This window comes from Bos grunniens, chromosome 22, assembly GCF_055505025.1.
Source record: "Bos grunniens cultivar Pamir isolate PY7600 chromosome 22, Bosgru_T2T1.0, whole genome shotgun sequence".
In the NCBI taxonomy this organism is placed as follows: Eukaryota; Metazoa; Chordata; class Mammalia; order Artiodactyla; family Bovidae; genus Bos; species Bos grunniens.
This window is the reverse complement of record NC_141186.1, coordinates 3222661-3243536: the sequence shown is the minus strand read 5'-3', so window position 1 is coordinate 3243536 and position 20876 is coordinate 3222661. Positions and strand designations below refer to the sequence as shown.

Genomic DNA, 20876 nt, shown 5'->3' with positions numbered 1-20876 from the left:
AAATTTTCAGGGCCATTTCAATGTTGAAATATTGAAGCCATTCTTCTAGAGGAGGAAGGTGAAGAGGAGGAAAAAGCACTTGGTTTTGATTTGTTTGGTCGCGGAGAGTCGGACACGACTAAGTGACTGAACTGAACCGAACTGAACCACAAAGCCTCTTCTATCAGCTTAGGATGTAAATGTAGAGATGAGGGAACTACAGGCTCAAGTGAATGAAGAAGAAGGTGCCTACCTAGAACAAACAGACATGGTGGGCAGGAGGGCCCAGAGGATAAAGATAACTTCCAACCCAGACCAGGCAGGCCAAGTCTGCCTTCAATAGCAAGACAGCACCCTTCTCCCCTGTCAGCCTTCTGCCCCCACCCAGGCCTAAGGCCTTCACCTCCTGCCTGGCTCATCCAGACATCATCCAGACCTTTTCTGTATCAGCCATTCTCTGCCATGCTCACCTGTCCCAGGTGGATGATGAACACATCCCTTGCTAATTTACTCATGAATGTTAGTAGACTGTTAACTAATCCAGGGTTATATGTCAATATAGGAGGAGAAGGGGACGACAGAGGATGAGATGGTTGGATGGCATCACCGACTCAATTGACGTGAGTTTAATCAAGCTCCAGGAGTTGGTGATGGACAAGGAAGCCTGGCCTGCTGCAGTCCATGGGGTTGCAAAGAGTCAAACACAACTGAGTGACTCAACTGATACTGATGATATGTTAATCTTTTATTAAAACTTTTATAGACTGCCTACTCCACAAAGAGAAATGAGGTATTTACCAACAGACAACACTGATACAATAAAACAAGTGACAAAGCTCAAAGACTAAAAATAAGAGAAGTAAAAAATCTCTTCATTAAGGGGGATATGAAGGGCAATAATTACATTTTAAAAAGATGCTTTGACAAACTAGCAGTGCTGTATGTGACTGTGACTGCATGTGTGGTCAGGCATGTCTGACTCTTTGTGACCCCATGGACTGCAGCCTGTCATCCTCCTCTGTCCATGGGAAATTCCAGGCAAGAATACAGGAGTAAGTTGCCATTTCCTACTCCAGGGAATCTTCCTGACCCAGGGATCCAACTCGTGTCTCCTGCATTGGCAGGCGGATTCTTTACCACTGAGCCACACTGAAAAACCATAAATTTAGCTTTAAACTTCTGCTAAAGCAACCAAGGAAATAGCTGCAAACTTTGATTAATTTTAAGAAGCTATGTGACCTTAGAAAAGGCATATAACCTATTAAGTGCTTCTGTTTCTCCACTGATACCATAGGAATTATAATAAAATATACCTTATTCATCTCATACAGATCTTGTGAGGATTAAACTAATATATATGAAATGTTTAGAAAAGTGAAGACACAGTAACTGTTACAGGTGTAGTTTATCATTATCATCATTATTATTCTATTATTATTTCACCATCATAGATGGATGTTTTTGGTCCCTAAACACTGAAAGAAAATGGGTTACAGGGACAATCAAACATAATACAAGATATTTCTGGTAGCAATTTCCCCAAAAATACAGACATACTTCACAAATAGTTATTTCTTAGATCAAATCCTTTTTTATAACCATTTTCAAAATTGTAGTAAATTTACAATGTTGTGTTAGTTTCGGGTGTACAGCAGTGATTCAGTTATACACACATACACATATATATACTTTCTCAGATTCTTTTCCATTATAAGTTATTAGAAAATATTACAAAATATTGAGTACAGTTCCCTGTGCTATACAGTAGGCCCTTGTTTATCTATTTCAGATACAGTAGTGTATATATGTTAACCCCAAACTCATAATTTATCTCCCACCCCAGCATGAGATTAAATCTTTACACACCCATGAACACACAGTTTAATCATTTATTTAATGATTCCTCAACTTTTTCTGTTGTTTTCCAGAAACAGTCCTCTCTCTCTTGGATAAGACAGTTTCTCTTGCATTTTCTTTATTTCAGATGAAGAAACTGATGTCTGAAAAGGTAGGGTAGTTGCATGTACTTGACTCTCCCTGAGATCTCAAACTAAGGGAGAGAGAAGCAACTGCAGAGCATGAAGCCAAGAGGGCACATCACAGCTGGGGCAGAGGACAAAGGGGAGACATGAGCACCCAGAGTGTAAAGGAGGGCCTCAAAGTGGAGCTGAGACTCAAGAGTCAGATGCTATCATTTTTCTCTGTTGTCTGATCTAGGACTGATCCTACCTTAAGCTAAGAAGAAATGAGAGACATCAGAGACCTGGATCAAGGAAGCCACAGAAATATGAGTAGTGAATAAAGAATTTGAAGAGGATGCAAACTACTGAAAAAGCATCCCTCTTTCAGGAAGTGGACAGAGAACATAGAAGATGAGATGGCTCTGCTCTTCAGTTCAAATGGCACTGGAGGAGTGAGACACAGACCAGTGAGCTACTGAGGCTTTCAGAGCCAGGCAGCAGGGAAACTACTAACCGGGCAGTCACTTCTGGTCCCTGGATCCCTGGTGCCCTAGGATCTCTCCTGAAGGATCCTGTGCCAGTTGGAGGGGAGGATGATCCAGCTGTGGTGTCAGGGTCACCTACTGGGAACTCACTCTAGGGATAAAGTGACTTTTGTTTCTACAGGAATATGTGAGCTGATCATGTGAGGCAAAGGAACAGAGCTGCACTCCCTCTGCAAAAAAGGAGGTACCTTAATTAGCAGGAAAGCAGGAGCAGTAAGTTTAAGAGGAGAGCAACAGAATTCTGTAGTGGTTTAGGAGAGGAAAGGAAGATATAAAATAACCACTCTGTCCTTCCTTCCGTTCCATGAGACTGTACAAATGGCGCATTTAGCCCCATAGGATGTGGGAGTGGCTACAGGAGAGGAAGTGAGGACCAAAAGCTTCTCTGGGTTTAATCGGCTATGATACCTCTTTGTGTGGCTGCCGAAGTTCCACCTTGCAAACAAGCATGTGCCTCTTTTCAAGACCAAGGAAAATGTAGAAAGAGTAAAGTGCTTCTGAAAGAAAAGCTTTTCCCCCTACAGGCCACCTTCTCCTTACAGTGCTCTAGCACCCACGACAACAAGTTGAGCTGGGAGCACCAGGCTCTGCTTTTCTTCCCTCCTTTGGCAGCCCTGACTAAATGTAGAATAGAGAATTCTAGACTGAAATGTACTGATGTTGGTATTTCCTCCTATAACTGCTAGTGCTTTATTTAAAAAAAAAAATCAAACATATGACAAAGCCAGACAAAATTTAATTTGAGAGGATAGAAATTTAAAGACAATGGAAAAGCCCTAGTATGTAAATTAATACCAGAACGCCACTAATGTTTCTCATATACATATACATGTACATTTTGTTTTCTTCAAAGGACTACAATTACGTTTGGTGGAATTAAATATAGGTAAAAGAACTAAAAGCAAGACAGGCCTTCACATACCCATGTTTTCCTTTGATAAGGCATCATCTGAACAAACATTTTCAAAAGAGGATTTTAAAACAGCTTTCCTGGAAAAAGAATTTGACAGATTTACTTTTTAAGAACAAGCATGTATATTTAAATGATCATTCATGAATACTGGTAACAGTAAATTATGAATATACATTTCTTACCTTGAAGTATCTTTTTTCAGGGTTGTTTTACACAGTAAGAAGGGCAGTGAAAACCCAAAGGGGAATAATATTGATTTGAGCTCTCACTAGGTGAGAAGTACTAACAAGCTGCTGCTGCTGCTGCTGCTGCTGAGTCACTTCAGTCGTGTCCGACTCTGCGACCCCATAGACGGCAGCCCACCAGGATGCCTTGTCCCTGGGATTCTCCAGGCAAGAACACTGGAGTGGGTTGCCATTTCCTTCTCCAATGCATGAAAGTGAAAAGTGAAAGTGAAGTCGCTCAGTCATGTCCGACCCTCAGCGACCCCATGGACTGCAGCCTACCAGGCTCCTCCATCCATGGGATTTTCCAAGCAAGAGTACTGGAGTGGGTGCCATTGCCTTCTCCATACTAACAAGCTACCCAGCACTTTACATAGCCTATTTCATATAATCCTCCCTCCAAAAACCTACTAAGTTATTGTTACTCTCATTTTATGAAGAAACTGAGGCCCTGAGAGATTGAGAAATTTGACAACATAGGAAAATGGTTGAAAATGACAGAAATGAATTCTGTCAAACTGCAAAATCCATGCTTTTCCCAGTATACTGTACTGATGATTTAGAGTCAGAAAACATTTGTTCAGGCACATCTTCTCTAACCAGAAGATCCTAAGAAAGTCACGTAACTTCTTTAAGCCATAAATTCTTTATCTTTTAAATGGGCATAATTATGATACACTTCATACTTATTTGATAGGGTTACTGTGAAGGGTAACTGAGATTAGGAAGTGAAAGTCCTTTATAAAATGCAATTATTCATCTTCAGAAAAAGGACAAAAAAGAAAAGAAGGACTATCATATCAAGCCAGTCTTTAAGTAGGACTCCTTTTCACAAAGCACTGCTTACCATTCAATAAAAAAATAAAAAACCTATGCAATTGGTTCAATGATAAACACTAAAACTTGTTATCCATGACTTATTATACAACCTTGTTTCTGGTTTGTACTACCTATGTTTAAATTTAAAACCTGTTTCTCATCTGGTCACTCACATGATATTAATCTTTGAAACTTACAGTTCAATACATCTGTACAAACATAAAACTTTCTCCATACTTCTAAGAATACTACTTATATTATTAATTCTTTTAGAAAATTTAGAACATAGTTCCCTAGAGAAACAGAATCAAGAATCAGGGGAAGAGGAAGGTAAACTTCCAAACTCATTCTATGAGGCCACCATCACCCTAATACCAAAACCTGACAAAGATGCCACAAAAAAAGAAAACTACAGGCCAATATCACTGATGAACATAGATGCAAAAAATCCTTAACAAAATTCTAGCAAACAGAATCCAACAACTTATCAAAAAGATCACACATCATGACCAAGTGGGCTTTATCCCAGGGATGCAAGGATTCTTCAACATTTGCAAATCAATCAATGTGATGCACCACATTAATGAATTGAAAGATAAAAACCATATGATTATCTCAATAGATGCAGAGAAAGTCTTTGACAAAATTCAACATCTATTTATGATAAAAACCCTCCAGAAAGCAGGCATAGAAGGAACATAGCTCAACATAATAAAAGCCATATATGATAAACCCACAGCAAACATTATTCTCAATGGTGAAAATTTGAAGGCACTTCTCCCAAAGTCAGGAACAAGACAAGGGTGCCCATTCTCACCACTACTATTCAACATAGTTTTGGAAGTTTGGGCCACAGCAATTAGAAAAGAAAAAGAAACTAAAGGAATCCAGATTGGAAAAGAAGAAGTAAAACTCTCACTGTTTGCAGATGACATGATCCTCTACATAGAAAACCCTAGACTCCACCAGAAAATTACTAGAGCTAATCAATGAATATAGTAAAGTTGCAGGATATAAAATTAACACACGGAAATCCCTTGCATTCCTATACACTAACAATGAGAGGAAAGAAAGAGAAATTAAGGAAACAATTCCATTCACCATTGCAATGAAAAGAATAAAATACTTAGGGATAAATCTACCTAAAGAAACAAAAGACCTATATATAGAAAACTATAAAACACTGGTGAAAGAAATCAAAGAGGACACTAATAGATGGAGAAATATACCATGTTCATGGAGTGGAAGAATCAATACAGTGAAAATGAGTATACTACTCAAAGCAATCTATAGATTCAATGCAATCCCTATCAAGCTACCAATGGTATTTTTCAGAGAACTAGAACAAATAATTTCACAATTTGTATGGAAATACAAAAAACCTTGAATAGCCAAAATAATCTTGAGAAAAAAGAATGGAACTGGAGGAATCAACCTTCCTGACTTCAGACTATACTACAAAGCTACAGTCATCAAAATAGTACAGTATTGGCACAAAGACAGAAAAATAGATCAATGGAACAAAATAGAAAGCCCAGAGATAAATCCATGCACCTATGGACACCTTATCTTTGACAAAGGAGGCAAGAATATACAATGGAGAAAAGACAATCTCTTTAACAAGTGGTGTTGGAAAAACTGGTCAACCACTTGTAAAAGAATGAAACTAGAACACTTTCTAACACCATACACAAAAATAAACTCAAAATGGATTAAAGATCTAAATGTAAGACCAGAAACTAAAAAAAAAAAAAAAGACCAGAAACTATAAAACTCCTAGAGGAAAACACAGGCAAAACACTGTCTGACATAAATCACAGCAGGATCCTCTATGACCCACCTCCCAGAGTAATGGAAATAAAAGCAAAAATAAACAAATGGGACCTAAGTAAACTTAAAACCTTTTGCACAACAAAGGAAACTCTAAGCAAGGTGAAAAGACAGCCTTCAAATGGGAGGAAATAATAGCAAATGAAGCAACTGACAAAGAATTAATCTCAAAAATATACAAGGATCTCCTGCAGCTCAATTCCAGAAAAATAAATGACCCAATCAAAAAATGGGCCAAAGAACTAAACAGACATTTCTCCAAAGAAGACATACAGATGGCTAACAGACACATGAAAAGATGCTCAACATCACTCATTATCAGAGAAATGCAAATCAAAACCACAATGAGGTACCATCTCATGCCAGTCAGAATGGCTGTGATCCAAAAGTCTACAAGCAATAAATGATGGAGAGGGTGTGGAGAAAAGGGAACCCTCTTAACACTGTTGGTGGGAATGCAAACTAGTACAGCCACCATGGAGAACAGTGTGGGGATTCCTCAAAAAACTGGAAATAGAACTGCCATACGACCCAGCAATCTCTCTGCTGGGCATACACACCGAGGAAACCAGAATTGAAAGAGACACGTGTACCCCAATGTTCATCGCAGCACAGTTTATAATAGCCAGGACATGGAAGCAACCTAGATGTCCATCGGGAGACAAATGGATAAGAAGGCTGTGGTACATAAAAGAATGCATTTGAATCAGTTCTAATGAGGTGGATGAAACTGGAGCCTATTATACAGAGTGAAGTCAGTCAGAAATAAAAACACCAATACTGTATATTAATGCATATATATGGAATTTAGAAAGATGGTAATGATGACCCTATATGCGAGACAGCAAAAGAGATACAGACATAAAGAACAGACTTTTGGACTCTGTGGGAGAAGGCGAGGATGGGATGATTTGAGAGAATAGCATCAAAACATGTATATTATATGTGAAATCGATCGCCAGTCCAGGTTCAATGCGTGAGACAGGGTGCTCAGGGCTGGTGCACTGGGATGACCCTGAGGGATGGGATGGGGAGGGAGGTGGGAGGGGGGTTCAGGATGGGGAACACATGTACACCCATGGCTGATTCATGTCAATGTATGGCAAAACCACTACAATATTGTAAAGTAATTAGCCTCCAATTAAAATAAATAAATTAAAAAAAGAATCAGGGGAAATGTCATATAAAAATTAAACCATATATATATTTTATCATAATAATTTTTCATTAAAAAAAACATACCTTTTCCTTTTTCTAAATTTGGGATTTTTCTTTTCAGTGTTATTTTTGGAAATTTGCACCTGTAAAAAGATAACCATTAACAAAAAGATGTGTTAGTTCATGTGGGATATGATGAGCTCAGCATAATAATGGATCCTACACAGTCTGAGTCGGAGAAGGCAATGGCACCCCACTCCAGTACTCTTGCCTGGAAAATCCCATGGACGGAGGAGCCTGGTAGGCTGCAGTCCATGAGGTTGCACAGAGTCGGACACGACTGAAGTGACTTAGCAGCAGCAGCATACAGTCTGAGTAATTTAGCCCCGAAGAGAAACTCTGGCTCCCAGCTGTAAACACACCTGTAATTCCAAGTCAACAATTGCTGTAATTGCACTCACCTGCTCAACTTCCAGGAACAGTTGACTGATCCTATACAAATGTCTACCCTTATATAGACTCTCCCTTCCTCATTTTACAAACATACAAAAACATTAAGTAAGACAACTTTTAAATTTTAATACACTTATGATCTTTAAAGAAAGAAAGAAATATTCAAAGGCCAGAAACATGTGGAATGTAAATCTGTATGTTAGGAACTGACATGTGGAAGGCCTCCAGGGAATCTGTATCAGGAAAGGGCCAAAGGGACTTGGGATGGGGTCTTAATGTCTCAGCAAAGACAAGAAGGTGGTGGGAAAATGGGAACCCTCATACACTGCTGGTGGGAATGTAGAATGGGGGAGCCATTGTGGAATACAGTGTGATAATTCTTCAATATGTTAAGTGTAGAGTTACCCTATGATCTAGCAATTCCACTCCGAGGTATATACCCAACATAAATGAATCATATACACATGTAAAAGATTGTGTCTGGTCATAACTATGAAACTATAAATGTGAATAATAGCATTATTCATGATAGTCCAAAAGGAGAAAGAATTTAAATGTCCATATGCTTTTGAACTGTGGTATTGGAGAAGACTCTTGAGAGTCCCTTGGACTGCAAGGAGATCCAACCAGTCCATTCTGAAGATCAGCCCTGGGATTTCTTTGGAAGGAATGATGCTAAAGCTGAAACTCCAGTACTTTGGCCACCTCATGCGAAGAGTTGACTCATTGGAAAAGACTCTGATGCTGGGAGGGGTTGGGGGCAAGAGGACAAGGGGACGACAGAGGATGAGATGGCTGGATGGCATCACTGACTTGATGGACATGAGTCTGAGTGAACTCCAGGAGTTGGTGATGGACAGGGAGGCCTGGCGTGCTGCAATTCATGGGGTCGCAAAGAGTTGGACATGACTGAGTGACTGAACTGAACTGAATATGTGGTATATCCATACGTGTACTCAGTCACTTCAGTCATGTCTGACTCTTTGTGACCCCAAGGACCATAGCCTTCCAGGCTGTTCTGGCCATGGGATCTTCCTGACAAGAATACTGGATCGGGTTGCCCTGTCCTCCTCTAGGGGATCTTCCTGACACAGAGATTGAACCTTCATCTCCTGCATCTCCTGAATTGCAGGCAGATTCTTTACCATTGAGTCACTGGGGAAGCCTGGTTATCCATATAATGACATATGATGTTGCTTTTATAAATAATGAACCACTGACACATACTACAACATGGATGAATCCTGAGATCATTATGCAAAGTAAAAAGTTAAAAAAGTCAGACACAAAAGGCCACATGTTCAATGATTTCACTTATTTGAAATGCCCAGAAAAGGTAAATCTACAGACACAGAAGTACATTACTGATAGCCAAGGACCGTGGGATGTGGAAATGAGTAGTGATTTCTAACAAATACCAGGTTTTCTTTTGGTAGTATGAAAAAATGTTCTGAAATCAGATAGTAGTAATGCCTGTACAACTGTTAGTATATTAAAAACCACTGAGTTTTATAGTTTAAAATTAAGTTACACCTTCCTGGCAAGAATAAAGGTAAAAATATTTTTTAATGCAGTGACTTGGAAAAATTGAAAGAAAGGAGACAGAATATATTAATGATTAATAACAAAAGGAACCTGGTATAACAATACTACTGTTAGAAAAAAGCAGATGTTAAGGCAAAAAGCATAATCAAAGATAAAAAGGGTTATTCCTTAATGCTAAAAGAAACAATCTACCATCTAAATATAACAGTCCTTAACCTGTGTATACCAAACTCTTAGCCTTAAAATATACACAGAGAAACAGAATTACAAGGAGAAACCTGATGAAGAATTTACAGGTAAAATGGGATAATTTAAATTTATTTCTCATTAAAAAGTTATATCTTAATAATCTCTCAAAGGAAGTTTGTATGAAACATTTAGGAAGTTCATATTATTATGATACTAGAGATTTAAGTGGTCTTCTTTTTGTGATCTTAACCTCAAGGTCCCTGGTGGTTCAGACAGTAAAGAATCTCCCTGCAATGCAGAAGACCTAGATTCGATTCCTGGGTTGGAAAGATCCCCTGGAGAAGGGAATGGCTACCCACTCCAGTATTCTGGCCCGGAGAATTCCATGGACTGTATATAGCCCACGGGGTTGCAGAGTCCAATATGACTGGGCAACTTTCACACATGATATTCATATAGCTTTTCCAAGACTGCTTTACATATTTATATGGTAAAAAAAAAAAAAGCATATAAAAATACTATTGTTTAAATCAATGGTCTACATCCACAAAGACATTGTAACACTTTATTTCTATCTTGCTATTTAGGATCAGCTCACATTATATGCATATTTGAATATGAAGCGAAAGGGTGGTGGTCACAAGTGGAAATGAAATTCAGGTAACAAGGTTGTTGTTCAGCCGCAAAGTCATGTCAGACTCTTTGTAACCTCATGAACTGTAGCACACCAGGCTCCGCTGTCCTCCACTCTCTCCCAGAGTTTGCTCAAACTCATGTCCATTCAGTCAGTGATACTATCCAACCATCTCATCCTCTGTTGTCCCCTTCTCCTCCTGCCTTCAATCTTTCCCAGCATCAGAGTCTTTCCCAATGAATTGGTTCTGTGCATCAAGTGGCCAAAGTATTGGAGCTTCAGCTGTAGCATCAGTCCTTCCAATGAATATTCAGTGTTAATTTCCTTTAGGATTGACTGGTTTGGTCTCCTTACTTTCAAAGGGATTTTCAGGAGTCTTCTCCAGCATCACAATGCAAAAGCATCCGTTTTTTGGTGCTCAACTTTCTTTATGATCCAACTGTGACATTCATATATGACTACTGGAAAAACCATAGGTAACAAAGTGAAAAGTGTTTTATAGGTATTAGTAGAGAGAAATACTACTAGACAACTTCCATAAATGAGGGTGAGTTGTGTTGGTGATAATAAATTCCTCTCTACTTTGTTTAACACTCCTCAGATGCCCTTGCCTCTTTGGTTTTTCCAGTAGTCATGTATAGCTGTGAGATTTGGACCATAAAGAAAGCTGAGCACTGAAGAATTGATGCTTTTGAACTGTGGTGTTGGAGAAGACTCTTGAGAGTCCCTTGGACTGCAAGGAGATCCAACCAGTCCATCCTAAAGGAAATCAATCCTAAGCATTCATTGGAAGGACTGATGCTGAAGCTGAAACTCCAATACTCTGGCCACCTGATGAGAAGAACTGACTCATTTGGAAAGACCTGATGCTGGAAAAAATTGAAGGCAGGAGGAGAAGGGGGCGACAGAGGATGAGATGGTTGGATGGCATCACTGACTTGATGGACATGAGTTTGAGTTAACTCCAGGAGTTGGTGATGGACGGGGGGCCTGGCATACTGCAGTCCATGGGGTCTCAAAGAGTCAGACACGACTGAGCAACTGAACTGAACCGAAGTGTGCCTCTTCCTCTAGCCTTTGATGATGTATAGTGGATGGGGATAGGCATTGAATCTGAAAGGATTCATCTAGACCCTGGCACCTACCAGCAAGGTCACCTTCAGTGAGTCACTGACCTCTCTAACATCCAGCAAGAGCTTGGCATAAGGATATTTTTATTTCCTTTGTTTTTAATAAATAAAAATATTTATTAAATATTTTCTAACTAAATGAGCCTTCTACCTCAAGGCATATGAGGGGAGATTAAATTAAATAACATGCCAGAAAGTATCCAACAGTGCTTAGAAATTAGGTGATGTGCAGTCACTATTTCACTGTTATACTAGTCTACCTGGTCAGGAGTCTCCTTTTTCATTAAACCATATGACAGAGGGTACTTGGCACTTTGATATGGTTGGACTTTGGTCATAGATCAGTTTTCCAAATCTGCCATAACAAGTTACCACAAATTTGGTGAAGTACCAAAAGTTTATTTTCTTACTATTCTGAAGGATAGATGTGTGTCTCTTATAAGAACACTTGTCATTGGATGGAGGGCCCACATTAACCAAGATGAATTCATCTCAAAATCCTTACCCAATGGATGTGCAAAGATCCTTATTCCAAATAAGGTCACATTCTGAGGATCCTGGTGGACATATCTTTTGGAGGCTACCATCCAACCCACTACAAGTAGATATGAAAGATCTACTTTATCTACTCCATGTCTTCTCCTTCTCTTCCTGTGTTGCAAAGCTGACTGACCTATGTTGTCCAGCCAATGCTATTCAGAACTAGAGCCATGACAGGACAGAATCAGTAACACCTGAGAGCTTGTTAGAAATGCAAATATACCACCCCAAATCAGATAGTCTGGGGGTGGAGCCCAGAATCCGTACTTAAATAAGCTCTTCAGGTGACTGACCTAGCCGGCACCATCCAAACAAATATATTGCTAGGTAAGTATCATTGATTTTAATACCATCCAAACAAATATATTACTAGGTAAGTATCATTGATTTTAACAAAAACAAAGCAAGTATTAATTCTTTTCTTGTTGGATGTAAAACAAAGAAGTGTATATATACAGAACATATGCCATTTACTGAAAAGGAAAATATATATTTAATGATAATTAGGATTGCAAACTAGAATGGCAAATGATAGAATTGCCTTTAATTGCAAAGGACAAATAATCTATAAGAATTTTATTTATATCGGATTCATGTAATCTGCAAAACTGACTTGACATTGCCCATTTCCTCATCTAAATTAAATATCTTTTTTTTTTTTTGGCCACATGGCATGTGGGATCTTAGTTCCATGATCAGCAATTGAACGAGCAGTGGGAGCATGAAGTGGTAAACACTGGCCTGCCAAGGAAGTCCTGAAATTAAAAATCTCTTTAGTGAGAAGAACAAGTTTGTTAGCTGTATTAAATCTGAGGGCGTAAAGTTTTGATCAGCATTTTATGCTCACTGAATACATAAATACATTTTGTAATCTTCTGAGAATAATTGTCAGTCAATAATCACTAAAGAGCTGCCTATTTTGACAGAAGAATGAATCTGTACCTTGAATAATGTACATAAACTCCTGTCAAAAGTCATTATATAGAAGGAAAAGCCAATATTCTCATTCCCCTTTGGTAAATCTTCTGGGAAATATATGCTTGGAATAGGATGAAAACTGGTTTCATGAAACATTGTAAATGATGGTTATTACTTAATCTGAGTACCTTGGGAGAACAAATAATAAAGTTAAGTCTTCGGGCCCAGAGAATATTTGTTTTTAACACTTCTTTGAAAAGAAGGGAAGGTTGAAATGATCATTTTCTAGTCTTATTTTAAGCATGATTTCAACAGATCATCTACAAATCGGTGTTTCTTACATAGATGGCAGCCAATGACCAATGCTTCAGTCAGGTCAGTCTTCAGCAGAGGGGTATTCCTGTGAGGTTTGGACAGTATCAGAGACCAGTCCCTGGCAACATGATTTATCAACCTCTAGCTGTCCCTTGCACTCTCTTCAGCCATGTGTAAGTTCATACTACTGGTCTGTGGATTTCTCTGCATGAAGAGCTTACCAGAGAAAACACTGGAGTGTATGCTCAAACAGTGACCTGAGGCATGGGAGAATCAGTTCAGTTCAGTTCAGTCACTCAGTCATGTCCGACTCTTTGAGACCCCATGGACTGCAGCACGCCAGGCCTCCCTGTCCATCACCAACTCCTGGAGTTTACTCAAACTCATGTCCACTGAGTCAGTGATGCCATCCAACTATCTCATCCTCTGTCGTCCCCTTCTCCTGCCCTCAATCTTTCCCAGCATCAGGGTCTCTTCAGATGAGTCAGTTCTTCACATCAGGTGGCCAAAGTATTGGAGTTTCAGCTTCAGCATCAGTTCTTCCAATGAATGCTCAGGACTGATTTCCTTTAGGATGGACTGGTTGGATTTCCTTGCAGTCCAAGGGACTCTCAAGAGTCTTCTCCAACACCACAGTTCAAAAGTATCAATTCTTTGGCATTCATGGGACAATGTTTCCCCCTAAAATAGAAGTTGACTGCTAGACCACCTTAGACAGAAGTCAAGAAAAGTCCTGCTGTTAACACCTCCCACTCCTGGTTGAGGACAGAAGTACCAGACACCTCAAAGGAACTCCAATGGTTATATACATCACTGATAAATTTTCAAGTCTTGCACTCGATTATTTTTTTTTAACAATCTTTGACCATCTATCTATACCACAGGTAGAACATAGCAATTCAGGAAGTTTTTTTTTAAAAAACAACACAAATTGCACTATATCTATAGAGAGCTTCAAAACATGAAGGATTAATAGGAACATGGAGGAAAGAGTCCCATGGAAATCAGAAGAAAGTAGAACTTATGTCAGCTGTTAATCTGACTGAATGAAGCTGGTAAGTTAGACTATTTGCCCTGCAATTGGACACTGCCTAAAAATCCAAGTCTGTTGAAAACAATTCCTATTTCTATACAGTTTTTTCTAAGTCATTAGATATTTCAGCAAGAGGAATGTTGGGAAAAGATAAGGTTTCTCAGGAATACTTTCTAGAATCTACCTATTTCAATTAAATTCGAAAAAGCAGATGTTCTGAGAACATTCAGTGATTATAGGACACATATTACATTTTTTTCTGGACTAAAGAACAAATGTTGAGACCTTCATTAGTGGTTTTACCATTTTTCTCTCCATTAACTTGATTAGTGAGGATAGGTGGTCTGATTCTCTGACCCATGATCACTGTCAAGTGTTCTGAACATTTTATCCTCAGCAACATGGAAAGGAAGATTGTCTCTCTCCTATACAGGGACAGACAGACTGCAGAGTAGCATAATTTTTAAAAAAAGATTATTTAAAATATTTTGTCTGGATCCAAGTCTTTAAATCAGATCTCTGAGGATTCCAGAGTTTGAAACGAAAGACATTCTTGCACCTAGATTCATAGAAGAATGTAGAAGCTACAACTCCTTTTGTTTGATCTGGGTGACATGCTTCCAGCATGTAGGGGAGTACAGATTTAGGATGTGTACCTAAAATACATATTTCATAACAGAGAAAATTATTTTTGAAGCAAAGTGAAAGTATTTGGGCTTTCCTGGCAGCTCAGACAGTAAAGGATCCGCCTGAAATTTGAGAGACCTGGGTTCGATCCCTGGGTTGGGAAGATCCCCTGGAGAAGGGAATGGTTACCCATTCCAGTATTACTGTACCTTCTTGAGATTGATATTATCATCTCCATTTGGGCTTCCCTGGTAGCTCAGGTGGTAAAGAAGCCGCCTGTAATGCAGGAGATCCCAGTTCGATCCCTGGGTCGGGAAGATCCCTTGGAGAAGGGACAGGCTACCCACTCCAGTATTCATTGGCTTCCCTGATGGCTCAGACAGTAAAGAATCTGCCTGCAATGTGGGAGACCTGGCTTTGATCCCTGAGTTGGGAAGATCCCCAGGAAGGGCGCATGACAACCCACTCTAGAATTCTTGCCAGGAAAATCCCCATGGACAGAGGAACTTTCAGGCTACAGTCCATGGGGTCACAAAGAGTTGGACACGACTGAGAAACTAAGCATGGAAAGCATTAATACATAAACAAAAATAAAAATATCACCCCCAAATTAGTAATATTTTAAAGAATTTTAAAGTAGTAATTTATAGGTTTTTAAAGACCTATGAACAAAATATAAATAAATATAAAATTTGAAGATCTGTGGGCAGAGGTCGAATGTTTATAAATTTGAAATTATAGATTAATTCTAATAAGTTATATGTAAACTTTACTGATTTTCACTGGCATATTTTCTTCCAGTGATAACAATTTTCCTTTGCCAATTAGAAAATAGTAGTTATTTCATTAGGCATAGAAAGATAATTTTTAATATTCAGGGCAATAGCTAGAATCTATAAAATATACTAATTATTCAAACTCCTATTGTATATCAATAACCACACTTCTATGGATTAGTAATACTGGTTTTTGGTTTTAATGGAATGGGATGAGGAAGGTGACGGTGAGAAGAAACCCAGACTCATTGTGTGTGTGTAGCTTGATGTTGGAGATGTGTCTCTGGATAAGAGAAAGAACTATTCTGGCAATGAATATAACCAATAAAACTGAAGAGAGCTGCATAACAACCTTCAGTCCCAAATAGCAAAGGACAACACTTGCTCTTCGTGTGATTAGTAGGACTCAACTTGAACAGCTTTATGTTTCTTAACAAAAGAGCAATCACATTTTGTAGCTTTTTTTTTTTTTTTTTTTTGCTTTCTGGTTCAAAGTTAAATTACAGAATAGAAAATGTGGAGAGTTATGGTTGAAAAGTTTTGGATTTCTGGAATCTATGACACCGGATTTTAAGTATTACTAAACTTGAATTCCAAGTGAATACATACCTTGAGTGAATTTTCAAATGGGCATCATATGTAGAGAAAGAAAAATTAGGCCAATCTTCTATTATTATAAATGAAGACATTTTAAAATAATTAGGATGAAAACAATTCTTAGAAGTTGAGAGGATATTACTGATAGAGATGAATTTCTGTTTACTGCCTAACTAGATTTTAAATCTTCTCAGGTAAATCAGTACACCGGGACAGGTCACTAGTTTAGGAAAACCCTGCCACTCCCACCTCCCAAAGCACTCTTGGGACCTGCAACCCCCAAATGGCAACAAGAGGCACCCCACAGCCCCGTGGCGGAAAACCGGCCCTGTGTAAGCTGCCTGCTAAATGACAACCTGCCCGCTTGGAGAACAGTACCTCACTCTAGGAAGTGGTCAGCTTCTGTCCAGGGAACAAAAACAAAGAGGTGTTCACTCTGCTATACGCACTCTGATGCCCACTTACCCTCTATTCCCCACTCCTCTCACTCCCATCAACCATCTTAAGAAAACTACCAGGATATCAGTTTGGCTGAAATCAGATCCATAAACTGAAAGTCAAGTCAGAAAAAGGGTTAAGCAAATATACAAGTCCCAAAGTAGGCTTTTCTATTTAAGAAACAAACAGAATCATCCACATCAGAAAAGAGGTACTCTAAGTCAAGAGTACTCCTTGTTCTTACAAATATATAAAAGGTTATGGATATCAACAACTAATCCATTTTGTCTGATTTTAATACTTTCTACTAATAGTTATCCCACAGAATTCCTATAGATTTTAATTTAAGATAAAAGAGGTAAAGCTTGAAACCTAAAGGGCAGGCTTAGTTTTTAAGTTACTACAGAATATCTTGTTTAAAATCACTCCCCTGGAAGGAAGTTTGATAACATTGCCTTAGAGTGACTCAGAGTTTTTCAGGGAAACTAAAATTAGCACAAACAGAACTTTCTATATGAAGGTTTCCACTGATGACTTAAAATGATAAATGGACAAATTTATATATTAATATATATTTTATTTATATTTGAAAATGCAGCTCACATCAAAAGAATACATTTATATCTGAAAACTTTGATTAGGAAAATTTTAGGCAGTAATGAAAATGTTTTCTATTTTAATCTGGAATGGTAGTTACATGGGTCTATATGCTTAAGAAAAACTCATCAAACTCTACACTTAAGATCTGTGCATTTCATTGTGTTTAAGTTTCACATCAATTTAAAAAACTAAATTACCAAAAAGGTAAATCAAAAGCAAGAAAGCTATAAAAACTAACAGTATAGAAAACGGCAAATTTTGACAGAATATCTGAATTGATTCAAGTTTTGGAAACACTGGCTTATGAGAAGGTTGAAAAAAAGTAACATCCAAAGGAAATTAAGTGAGTTTTGAAGCCTGACAGTGACTCTTCCCAAGGGATTCCTCTCTTACCATTCTTTCTTGAGATATCTCTTTGCCTGGGGCTATAAGCCAGCTGTAAAGATCAATTACAATATTTATCTTTGTGGAAAGATGCATATAAAACTAAGTGAATTCAGTGAAGTGCTGTACATGAATTCTATATTATAAGAAGCTTATTAATTAGCACAAATAACAGTATGGTACTGGCACAAAGACAGAAATATTGATCAATGAAACAAAATAGAAAGCCCAGTAATAAATCCACACACCTATGGACACCTTATCTTTGACAAAGGAGGCAAGAATATACAATGGAGAAAAGACAATCTCTTTAACAAGTGGTGCTGGGAAAACTGGTCAACCACTTGTAAAAGAATGAAACTAGAACACTTTCTAACACCATACACAAAAATAAACTCAAAAAGGATTAAAGATCTAAATGTAAGACCAGAAACTATAAAACTCCTAGAGGAGAACATAGGCAAAACACTCTCTGACATAAATCACAGAAGGATCCTCTATGACCCACCTCCCAGAATATTGGAAATAAAAGCAAAAATAAACAAATGGGACCTAATTAAAATTAAAAGCTTCTGCACAACAAAGGAAACTCTAAGCAAGGTGAAAATACAGCCTTCAAATGGGAGAAAATAATAGGAAATGAAGCAACTGACGAAGAATGAATCTCAAAAATATACAAGCATCTCCTGCAGCTCAATTCCAGAAAAATAAACAACCCAACCAAAAAATGAGCCAAAGAAGTAAACAGACATTTCTCCAAAGAAGATATACAGATGGCTAACATATACATGAAAAGATGCTCAACATCACTCCTTATCAATCAGTTCAGTTCAGTCACTCAGTCGTGTCTGACTCTTTGCGACCCCATGAATTGCAGCACACCAGGCCTCCCTGTCCATCACCAACTCCCGGAGTTCACTCAAACTCACATCCATCGAGTCAGTGATGCCATCCAGCCATCTCATCCTCTGTTGTCCCTTTCTCCTCCTGCCCCCAATCCCTCACAGCATCAAAGTCTTTTCCAATGAGTCAACTCTTCACATGAGGTGGTCAAAGTACTGCAGTTTCAGCTTCAGCATCAGTCCTTCCAATGAACATTCAGGACTGATTTCCTTTAGAACGGACTGGTTGGATCTCCTTGCAATTCAAGGGACTCTCAACAGTCTTCTCCAACACCACAGTTCAAAAGCATCAATTCTTTGGCACTCAGCTTTCTTCACAGTCCAACTCTCACATCCATACATGACCACTGGAAAAACCATAGCCTTGACTAGATGGACCTTTGTTGGCAAAGTAATCTCTGCCTTTGAATATGCTACCTAGGTTAGTCATAACTTTCCTTCCAAGGACTAAGTGTCTTTTAATTTCATGGCTGCAATCACCATCTACAGTGATTTTAGAGCCCCCCAAAAAAGTCTGAGACTGTTTCCACTGTTTCTCCATCTATTTCCCATGAAGTGATGGGACCAGATGCCATGATCTTCGTTTTCTGAATGTTGAGCTTTAAGCCAACTTTTTCACTCTCCTCTTTCACTTTCATCAAGAGGCTTTTTAGTTCCTCCTCACTTTCTGCCATAAGGGTGGTGTCATCTGCATATCTGAGGTTACTGATATTTCTCCCAGCCATCTTGATTCCAACTTGTGCTTCTTCCAGCCCAGTGTTTCTCATGATGTACTCTGCATATAAGTTAAACAAGCAGGGTGACAGTATACAGCCTTGATGTACTCCTTTTCCTATTTGGAACCAGTCTGTTGTTCCATGTCCAGTTCTAACTGTTGCTTCCTGACCTGCATCCAGGTTTCTCAAGAGGCAGGTTAGGTGGTCTGGTATTCCCATCTCTTTCAGAATTTTCCACAGTTTATTGTGATCCACATAGTCAAAGGCTTTGGCATAGTCAATAAAGCAGAAATAGATGTTTTTCTGGAACTATCTTCCTTTTTCCATGATCCAGCAGATGTTGGCAATTTGATCATTATCAGAGAAATGCAAATCAAATCCACAGTGAAGTACCATTTCATGCCAGTCAGAATGGCTGCTATCCAAAAGTCTACAAGCAATAAATGGTGGAGAGGGTATGGAGAAAAGGGAACCCTCTTACACCGTTGGTGGGAATGCAAACTACTACAGCTACTATGGAGAACAGTGTGGAGATTCATTAAAAAACTAGAAATAGAACTGCCATATCACCCAGCAATCCCACTGCTGGGCATACACACTGAGGAAACCAGAATTGAAAGAGACACGTGTACCGCAATGTTCATTGCAGCACTGTTTATAATAGCCAGGACATGGAAGCAACTTAGATGTCCATCAGCAGATGAATGGATAAGAAAGCTGTGGTACATATACACAATGGAGTATTACTCAGCCATTAAAAAGAATACATTTGAGTCAGTTCTAATGAGGTGGATGAAACTGGAGCCTATTATACAGATTGAAGTAAGCCAGAAAGAAAAACACCAATACAGTATACTAATGCATATATATGGCATTTAGAAAGACAGTAACAATAACCCTCTGTGCGAGACAGCAAAAGAGACACAGATGAATAGAACAGTGTTTTGGACTCTGTGGGAGAGGGCAAAGGTGGGATGATTTGGGAGAATGGCACTGAAACATATATAATATCATATGTGAAACGAATCGCCAGTCCAGGTTCAATGCATGATACAGGACGCTCGGGGCTGGTGCACTGGGATGACCCAGAGGGATGATATGGGGAGGGAGGTGGGAGGGGGTTCAGGATGGGGAACACGTGTACACCTGTGGTGGATTCATGTTGATGTATGGCAAAACCAATACAATATTGTAAAGTAATTAGCCTCCAAATAAAATAAATAAATATACATTAAAAAATAATAATAATTAGCACAATATTCAGACAACCAGTCATAAAATATAAGCAACTTTTGTAATTGTGCTAATGAAAGTTTCCTGCGTATTATGAAGAATTTTCACAATAATTTAGGAGAGAATTTTTTTATATTTTTCATCAAAAAATATAATGGCTTGAATTCCTCATACCTACATGTAAAAATCAAGAGAGTGGTCATTACTTTTTGTTTTTTAAGGTGGTGTCAATTAAACTCTTGGCATTAATAAAAATAAAGTGCTAGAAGAAAAGATACCCATGTGTACATATTTTCATATGTAAGCTAAAAAATTTAGAAAACAAAATTTAAAAAGAGATCCTTTTCTGATTAGTAACAACAATGTGGGATGGCCTTAATTAGATAGATGTAAAATTCCACACTGAAAAAACAGTAA

At 38.5% G+C, this 20876-nt stretch overlaps 1 protein-coding gene across 4 annotated transcripts in view; it reads right to left on the bottom strand.

Moving 5' to 3' along the window:
* The window catches only part of ZCWPW2 (zinc finger CW-type and PWWP domain containing 2), a 147756-nt gene that overhangs the window by 7671 nt on the left and 119209 nt on the right, over nucleotides 1-20876 (bottom strand). For all 4 annotated transcript variants that reach the window (XR_015150832.1, XM_086365606.1, XM_086365611.1 and 1 more), the window contains 2 exons: nucleotides 7514-7572; nucleotides 3408-3475 (listed from right to left, as the gene is read on the bottom strand). Coding sequence is in view for 3 of the 4 variants with exons in the window: in XM_086365606.1 (XP_086221732.1) it covers nucleotides 3408-3475; nucleotides 7514-7572 (127 nt within the window). In the remaining variant the exon portion in view is untranslated. The remainder of the gene's footprint in view (nucleotides 1-3407; nucleotides 3476-7513; nucleotides 7573-20876) is intronic.